General features: G+C 43.3%; 1 protein-coding gene across 7 annotated transcripts in view; it reads right to left on the bottom strand.

Moving 5' to 3' along the window:
- Nucleotides 1-1,747: 1,747 nt before the first annotated feature.
- DYNC1I1 (dynein, cytoplasmic 1, intermediate chain 1) overlaps nucleotides 1,748-9,756 on the bottom strand; it is a 180,401-nt gene continuing 172,392 nt past the window's right edge. For all 7 annotated transcript variants that reach the window (XM_009330501.1, XM_009330497.1, XM_009330499.1 and 4 more), the window contains one exon: nucleotides 1,748-2,715. In XM_009330501.1, coding sequence (XP_009328776.1) covers nucleotides 2,605-2,715 — 111 coding nt within the window. In that variant the 3' untranslated portion in view covers nucleotides 1,748-2,604. The remainder of the gene's footprint in view (nucleotides 2,716-9,756) is intronic.

Genomic DNA, 9,756 nt, shown 5'->3' on the forward strand with positions numbered 1-9,756 from the left:
GGAGGAGAGAAAAATAAAGAAAAAAGAGGCACTTTGGTCATATTCATTTGCACACAGCAGCAAATGCTGAAGGTCTTCTGAGGCTGCTCTTAAAACCATTTTACAAGCTATCAATGCCATAAAGCAGGGGGAGCTTGGAAGGTGAACATGCAGCCCCCCCCTCCCCCCGCCAGGTTCCAACAACTGAACAGTGATACGGAAAAAGTGGAAGCAAATTTGCCAACCGTTTCTACTGCCCTGCTTACGGTGAATGGGACACAACATCAATTAAACACCCTTCCCTTTACACCGCAGCCTACTCTCGCACGGTGTCCCCACACTCTCAGATGTGGATTTACTGTAAGGGGCTGAAGGGTAGCGAGCTCCCTACCTCTTCTCCCCGGTGACAGCACTAGTTCGCTGTCTATCTGCGTGTGCAAGTGTTCCTAATCTTGTGACCCACTAATGGCCAAAGCGTGCCCTGCCTTCCACTTTGCACCGCGTCTGCTTTGCCCACATACATAGACAACACTTACATATGCTTTTTGAAAAGAAAACAGGGAGAAACTGGGGAAGAACCAGCCCAGAGATGATGTCTAAACCGCTGCTTTACAGGTGTCTCGCCTGGTTGTTTATTAGCATTCACCTTTAAGCTACAAAAGTGCTGCGAGTGCTACACCGGTTCTTCAGGACAGCTCCCAACATACCCAGGGGAGCAGCGGGAACACAAGGCTCCAGTCTCATGGAGCCACCAGCGCAACAACGGATGTATCTGTGCTGCGTGAACTAGTCCCTCTGGGGGAGGACCCCGCTTACCGCAGCCCAACGGGCAGGACGCTTCCATGGTCCACAGGCACCGGGACGTATCTTCAGGTCCCACCATGAAGAAGAAATTAGCCTAGGCACTCTCACTGGGAGTTAACCTTATCCTCTAACCACCAAGAGGATAAGGGAAATCCAGCTTCTCCACAGGATTCATTTTCTTAGCCTACTCTGGCTTTTAGCAGTGCAGAGACTTCCCAGTGGTTCTGGGTTTGACCATAGCTCTGAAGAGCATTACATGATATATTCCTCAACACGACTGTCCAAAAACACGACGCGGTTCCCTGCAAACTTACGTACAAAATCTTTGTTGCTGTCTGACGTTCAATGTTTCTCGCTGTAACGGTTCACCTGCCTCCCCAAGTGAGTGTGGACCCTGGTCTCAGAGCCGTGCTCTGGCTGAACATAATGTTGTGACGTGAACGTAACGAGCGGCCTCACCACCAAGGTTAGCATTCACCAACGCCCCTCTGGGCCACGGCACTCAACGAGACCAGTCTGCACCCTATTTCTTTGCTCAAGCCACGAGAGTTTGTCATAAAGGAGAATATTCCCTTGTCCCCTATCCCAACCTGTCTCTCAAGACAGTTTGAGGAGGCCTTGTCTTTCCTATTCCTTTTCTTTTAGCGCATATGGCAGCATGGTGCTGCTCCGTGTGTGCATGTGTGTGCAAGTAGGCATGCACAGCTAGGGATGGAGGGGGGGAAAAAAAAAAAAGCCCAGCAGCTGACATGGATTAGTGTCCGCTCATGTAAAATCAGTAGCAGGATCCAATGCATGCAAGTCCACTACTGGCCAGTCCCCGTAGCCGAAGGTACCTATTTACATAGCAGCTGCATGAGCATTCTGCGAGTCAGGGCAGTCACATTTTCCCAGTGCCTCGCCAGTGACCGGTAATGAACACGCTGAGTGCTGCTGGCAAGGAAAGATTAACCACACTGTGACAGAACAGGCTCGATACATTTTATTGGCAATACTAGTGTCATACTCGGGAACCACAACCCTTTGTCAGACTGTTAGTGTTAACTTGCATGACAAGTATCAGTGACCAACTGTATTTGAAATATAGTTAAAGTGCCTAGAAATAATAGGCTTCTTAACAAAAAAAAGAAAGGAAACTCATTCTACCCACTCAAGCCAACCTTTATAGATCCTACATCTTAAGCACAACTGATGTACTGTAATTGTTATGTGGACTTTAATGTAACCTCTACAGCAGCACACAGACAATGCAGTTCTCTCATTATGCACATGCTTTAGGATCGTTTATTTTAATGCTTTCAAATAAATATGTTCCATGCAGCACACCGCAATAAATAAGGAGCAGCAACTTTCGTATAGTACATCCATTCATAATGTAAGTCACCATGTGAAACACCACATCTAAAGTCTTTGGCCCAGTCCCATACAGTGAAGCACACCACATCTGCACATAATCATATCTGGCTTCATATGGATTTAATAGGACTATGCCAGAAGGGCAATGTGAGCACAAGTTTAACCAGGGGTTCCTAGCTATTAAATACAGCTACTAAGTAGTTAAAAGGCAACAACTAAACCCATAAAGGGTTGATTTGTCTTTTCTTTCTTACTTTTCAGACAGAAATATAAAGTATGAAAATGCTCTGGATATTTTCAGCCTTGTGTAAAGCAGCGTGATTAATATGGAATGCTTTGAGCAATACTGGCACGTACACTGGCATCAAAAGCCACAGCAAGACTGACTCTGACACTGAACACCGGCGTACTCAGCGGGGGAAAGCTGCTGTTCTGGCGACGGCGGGTGCTGCTCCTTCTCTTCCTCTAGGCCGATAGCTCCACCGCCCCTTCCTCTTCGCTGTCTGCTCGGTTGGCGCGGATTTCCACCAGGGTCCGAGCGAAGCGGGTCCATTCATCGTTGTGCGGAACGGCCAGCTGGGGGAGAGACCGACAGGGAATTATCTCTCCGGCCCAAAATCGAGGCACCTCCTTTGAGGAGAGCTCCTATCGCAACCAGCACGGTTGTGCACAGTGAAGGACCGAGGCATGGGCCTCACCAACCCATAGCTGTGGGCTGGTTACGCTATAAAGCGCTGCCGAGTTCCCAGCAGCACCAGCTAAAAGGAGCTTTTACAGTCAGCGGCAGAGAAAAAAGCTTTATCTGCTTGATTTTAAGGAAAAGTTTCTTGCTGGAGTGTTGTTGCAAAATCTACCCCTTGGTTAAAATATTTCAGATTTTCCAAACTAAGGTGAGGCCTTGATCTCTACACGTATGTTTAACTTTACATACGTGAGCTGGCCATTTGAAGTCAGCGAGGCTGTGCCCAAGTGTAATTGTTTGCAGGACCGAGGTCAATGTGCGCAAGGTAACAGAGCTTTTACAACACTGTATTGAAACTACTTTCCTGAAGCTCAATTCAAGCTTTTAATAGTAAAATAAATATATTGTGTTATTTTAGTTACCCTCCTCTATGTTAAGGAATTCACAATTACAAGAAATGCATTATAATGGAAATGTTATACCAACTGGATACTGCATTACTGGTCTGATTTTTTTATTTCATCATGCAAGATCCATTTCCATTTAATACCATTGATGTTTCTAATGAAGAGCTCTTGAATGTTAGGCTTCAAGAGGGATGTGTAATCTAAATAGCTAAACTTCCAGACAAAACGCTTTAGTGCTATGGCAAAATAATACTGCAGTCATTTCCAGCTGGATCCAACGCTGCAATTTCTGAAAGATAATGCAAGCTGGGATTGAGATAATTAAAAAAAAAAAAGACAAGCAGTTTTCTCAAACTTTGTTTTCATTAACTCAAATTCCAGAGAACAGCAACAAGCATCCAGCTGAACCATGCACATTTTTACTGCCCTCTTGAAGCCCTGTGATCTTGTCCTGAATGTAATATGAAAAAAGTAACTCTTTCAAGATACTATGCAGTGCTTGGTACTGAAGAAGGTGACTGTTTGGAAACTACGGGGCATACAAAAAACTGCTGTCCTCCTTAGCAAATGGATGCCTTTAGACTAAGGAATGAGTATGACCTTAGCTAATCCAGTTCGTTGCACCCAATATTCAGACTCACTTCTTTTAAAACACCACCAAAAATGCCATGCAGATGGCTGGCTACCTATGTCCATTTGGCACTAGCAGATTATAGGTGCACATGAGGCTGTGTGGTACACTGTACTGGAATACAGTCAAACTATTCTCCTCCCCTTACATCCCAACAGCGATACATGTAACTGGAGACTAAGAAAAGGATCTATGACATGAATTAGCAAGCCCAGCTGGGGAAACAGCTTGTGTATACACCCAATGTTAACCACGTGTGAAAGCTCCACGTACGCTGCTGCAAGTTCAGTGTTAATCATATGGACAGGAATTTGCAATACTGGATCTAAATATCTCCTCTGTATCTCACTGGCGCCGATGAGTTTTTCAACTATTTTGTATCTAGCTTTGCCTCTACATCCAATATTTTTGGGAAAAACATAGCGTGTGTTTTAAAGCTTCCCATGTATCAGTGACTCAGCTACATTATGAAGGGCTGGTGTACAACAAGTATGGGTTTTTGCCTGTTGAAACACTGAATATAGTACAGTTCAGCATTTATTGAGGCTACAGACTGAGAAATGCAATCTGTGTGAAAGCCATCTCGGCCCTCAGTAATAGGTGTCGCTGCACTCTCTGGGTTTTCCCTGCTTTGTCTTCCAGTTTTTGCATTTTCCTCCGTTACTTTTCCCAGGAATGGAGACCAGAGTTACAGGAGTAAATCATTTGAGACAGCTGTCTCTCACGCTCACACGCACAGATGTGGATCTGTGTTATGGTCTTTATTTCAAAGACAGCTCTGTTCTTTCAAAAACCTTCAGCGGAAGGAAATGTAATACCAGAATGGAGGTCAGTGCACCAACACACAAGTACCCGTAGCACAGCTTTGGTCACAGCCACACACCTATACAAGCTACTGTATAATAAGTTAAGGGACGGTGCAGAGATCCTTCTATCATAGATGCAACCAAAAAACAGCTGTATAGCAATTTCCCCGTTACTATTGCTTGTGTCCTGAAAGATTTTATTTCTTGTGATGTATACGGCACTGTCATTTATCAAACTCTTGAATGAAAACATGAAATGAATCTCACTTATTTCAAGTAGTAAAATCATTAAAGTGGAACAATATCCTAGGCAAAGGGCTTATTAAATTTAATAAAGCCTCATTTCTCCTTGTCTTTTAAAGTCCTAAACAGCATTACATTGTATTAAATGGCTGAAGAAGACAGTATGTCATTCTAAAGAAAAAAATGAAATATATTTATGACATTGAGTTCATTTAATTTCCTTTACTCCACAGCATGGCCACAGACAAATAAAATCAAAGTCCAGCCTATTAAAACAACTTGGTATCTCAACCTTGAAGAGTCTCCCCACAAATGTATGCATTACATGCATTACTGGTAGCTGACAGTTAGCAAGACCTGGGCCGTTTTTAATGACTCAGTTCACAAAACAATTGATGATTGAAGTGAATACCTTTAGCAGAGAGATGAAAACATTCAGTGCCCACACACAATCTAATTACTTAGAACTTGGTCTTATTTTACCTTATTTAATCTCACGCACTGCATCATGCTTTCAACGAGGGGCCAATCCTGCTAATAGACTGTTAGTAGAATAAACCTCTCTAATATAAATTCCTCAGGGATGTGGAGGGAAACCTTGGCAATAATGAAGTCAAAGGAAAAATTGACTTTTATTCCCCCCCCACACACACTTCTTTCTGTGAAGGCCCTAATACCAAACCACAATAGTTACACAGCGAAAGACCACAAATAAAAACAAAAGCATCCACAAACTCCAATTCAAATTCTTGTCTGAATTAATGCTCCCCTTCCAGTCATTTCCCATTCAAGTTCCTTCAGCCGGGCACACTGACACCCACAACTGTTGGAGGCCTGGGCCTATCTGTGGAACCTCCCTTTCAGCTTCTCTGCAGAAGTTTTTTCTGTAAATACCAGGGCAGGGGTGGAAGAAATGAGGAGATACTTCATAGAGGAAGGGCAGAGGATTAGAGCTACCTGGGTGTTCCTCACTCCGTTTGGTGTTTTTGCCATTTTTCTGTCCACTTCCAGTTACTCCAGAGCAGCACGTGTTAAGTCCCAGCAGTCATGATGTCGACGCAGGATAGAAATGTTCACCAAAGCGTAATAACTTAATATAATAACTTACATTAACATTTGGGTCAGAAGGTTATTTGAATGAACTGACACTAAGGTGTGGAGCAGAACAAGAAAATAAATGCTACTAAGTGTTCTCCTTGGATCCCTTCACAATGGAAGGTAAGCGCTACCTGCACCTAATTAATTGACGGAATTACTCACGCTGCTTTTACTTAAATACCATGGTACATTTAGGTTGCATCAGATAATAATTCTAATGAGGAAGACCAGTATTATCAAAGCAAGGTGGTGACTTTAGCCAAACTTTGTCGGTTAAGCTGTTGGAAGAGGGGTACTTTTGTCTTCAGTCTGGCTTTTAAAATAGCAATAGAGTTCAGGCTGCAAGCCTACCGACCTGCAAGTGTGACTACAAGTTTACGCATCCAAAGAAACCTGCTGCTGCTTGTGAATTTACACATGCTCAGCTGGTTACAGTGAGAATTTAGTGTAGGAAAACATCTTCTCAAGATGTTAGGATGGTGACCCATTTTAATTGGGTGAAGATATTTAACTCAGGACAATTGGGGTCTCTCATTTCTCAAAAAAAAAAAAAACCCCGAAGTTTTCTTTATATCACTATCAACTTTTTAGGTCTTCTCCCCCAATTCACTTTCTTAAAATATTCTTTCAAAAGCACTCAATATCTATGAGTATCTGCGCTTCCTATGTGATCAATAACGTATAACAAATAACAAAGACATGTAATACACTAAATAATAGACATATTTAAGATTTTATCATTTAAACTAGTTCACAAACTGTTTTTCTTGCTGATATTGAAAAACTGATTTACGTGATGCAAACTCTCAGAATTAATTTTTCCACCACCTCCATTACTATGATTTTAGGTAAGCAGATTTGGGATAAGAAAAGATAACTCCCCAGCACAGTCCTCCTGGCTGTACGGTGCAGCACAAATAACGTGGCTGGAAAAGGAAAGCCTCCCTCGGCAGCACCTCCCAGCCAGCAGTCTTCAGACCCCCACGCAAAGTGAGCTCAGTTGAGCCCCCAGATTGAGACTGGCTGCGTGCTGCACCCAAGGGCTGGTATGCAGCAGCCACGATTAATACTAAGCACCCAAGAGGTGGATTGGTGCTTTCAGCAAGCCCACAGGCGGCCTCCAGATAGTAACACTAAATAGATTTCTGCCTATTTCTGCGAGGCGTTAGAGTTATCAGTTTATCTTATTACAGATAAATAACATTATACCTATGTGGATCTTTCCCAGCCTGCGCTTCCCCAGTCCACCCTACGTACACATACCAAGGGAAGGCAACTCTTGACTGGACAGAACAGAATACAAAGGGCCTAGAAAGTGAGATGATGGGATGCAACAGCAGAAGGATTGTAAATTAGGAGCTGAGATCTCCCTGTCCTCTTGTTCTTCTCCTTCCTGTCTGCTAGAGGTGGCTGAATCCTGGCCAGCCAGAAGCCCTTTGTCTCTAGTATCATTCTCACCCTCTGCTTTTTGGGTGATAATGTGTTGAGCTGTGCTTTCAAGACTGGAGAGGATCTGAACAACATCTCGATTTGGAAAGAAGGGATTTGTCTAGCTGGGCCACATAGGTCAACCACTGTAGGTCCCCCCAGTTCATTTTTCAGAGTCATGGGGTTACAGCAGACTTTGAAGCAACAAGGCTTGTAAAGTTTAAAGGTAAGATTGTTCCAACTTGTGCCTATTCTCCACTGTAGATAAAGGATAAAATGACCAGACCCAAGGGAAATGACCGCCAGGATCTTCCTGACAAGCACCTGGCTTTGCCTTGCTGATGTGTCACAATTCTACGTGATTTATGCAGTGCACAACAAAACTATATCTCACGGTGCCCTTGGATTTGTGAACCTTCCGAAGCTTCTCTGTGTTTCCTGGGTGATCACTCTAGCCAAGCACTTCCCTTACCTGTTAGCTTTCCAGCCCTGAAGCACAAACACGTGCCCCCCTTGACGCTAGCACTGACCAAGGAGATGGTTTATGTGCATCTGGTAAGAGAGTAACAGCCCTCTCCTCCTGAGGCTTGCCAGGCCAGCTAGTCGCAGGTGGCAGCATGAATGTGAGTTTCACCAGGAACAGCCTCCTCCATCTTCTCGTCAAGGCAGAGATTTCCTCTGTGTGCAGAGCTTCCAATCCATACAGCAGAGATCTTACAAACACAAGCTGTATTTCCCATGTTTTCCCAGAAAATGCGCTATTAGCAACTTCACTGAACACAACTACTCTTAAAACTGTAAGACAGAACTCAGGAAAAGGAGATGCTCTGACCAGACAACTCTCAATACTGCCATTTGTGTCAACTAGTGCTGGCCTCCCCAAGCAAGCAGAAAAGCAACAAAAAAAAAAGTGCCTGAAGACACGAATCAACATAAATTTCTTTTCATTTTCAGATCATTTAACACCTTCTAGTAACATTTGCTCTTTTAAGTCAGATCTATTAAAAAAAAAAAAAAAGGAACGATTTTGAGACAAAAAACCCCAACTTTGAATATGCCTTTTGAAGGAATCTATCCAGAAGGTTGAAATAAGATATTACAACATATTTCAAGATTTTCGTATATTCCCCTCCTATCCATCTTTTTTATGGCTGAGAGTGTTTCAGCTCAATTTGCCCAAATCTCTGTATAGCTTCAGTTTCCCTGAAAAACCACTTTCCAGCAAATGAATTATTCATTGAGGATATTTCACTTTATTCCTGGCTCCTCGCCTTCCCTGGAGCCTGTAAATCTTTGGGATGGGAGCGGACAAACTCTTCCTGCCTTCATCCCTCCATGCTCTTGTCCAGCACAGCTCTCCTCTGGGGGCTGGGGACTCTCCCGAGAAGGAGATAAAATGCAGTTTCAGCCTCCACTTTGGAGGAACCAGTGTCCCACAGGCTCAAAGGGAGCACAGTCATCCGTGTTCAACCTATTGCGTTTCCTTTTAATGACTGTTCCTCATGATCAATATACCTGCCACTGAGACACTGGTTCATACCTGCAGCACTGATCACTGGTGAAAGTATCATGCAATCCCAGTCACCAGGTTAATAATCACATTTTTTTTTCACCTTCACCTAGAGTTCAGATGCCTCAAGGCAAAAATAGCTGTGGGAAGAACTTCCTCAGCATTGCCTCTGACTGAGGGGTTGTTCTGAAGGGGCAAATTTTTCCAACCAGAACGGTCTATAATCGCTTCTAACACACACGTCCCGTGGACACAGGTGTAAAAGGAGAATCTGAAAATGAACCGTTACACCACAACTTGGAACGATCTGCCAAAGTATGTGGTCTGCAGCCGGCCCGTGCAACCGTAGTGCCACACACTGTTTTCAATTAGACGTTTGCAGACGAGCCTGCATGGTGGTCCAAGATATATACTCTAAGGGTGACAGTGGTTCCCGAGTCAAAAATATACGACCCATTCAAACACATTTCGTAGAAGTACAATGCTTTCTTATTTTTGTATATAGAAAATGTTGTTCTGATCTAAGTTGATGCTAGTCAACTTAGTCAACTATCTAAGTTGATAGCTAGTCACCATGCTCCTAGAGATCAGAAAACTTCTAATTAACACACATCTTTTATTAGTTGCATTTGGGTTTGTTGCTGTTTGGAGGCAAAGGCTGATTTTATTGTAGGCAATCCTGTTTACTTGTCTCTGCTTCAACACAGCCCTATTTGCAAAAAAAATCTCATATCCAGCAGGGAAAAAAAAACCTATATGAAAATTAATGTTCCTCTCATCTCTGAAATACTCTGTTGCTATTATAACTTTTA

Source organism: Pygoscelis adeliae, unplaced genomic scaffold (assembly GCF_000699105.1).
Source record: "Pygoscelis adeliae isolate BGI_AS28 unplaced genomic scaffold, ASM69910v1 Scaffold27, whole genome shotgun sequence".
Taxonomy (NCBI): domain Eukaryota; kingdom Metazoa; phylum Chordata; class Aves; order Sphenisciformes; family Spheniscidae; genus Pygoscelis; species Pygoscelis adeliae.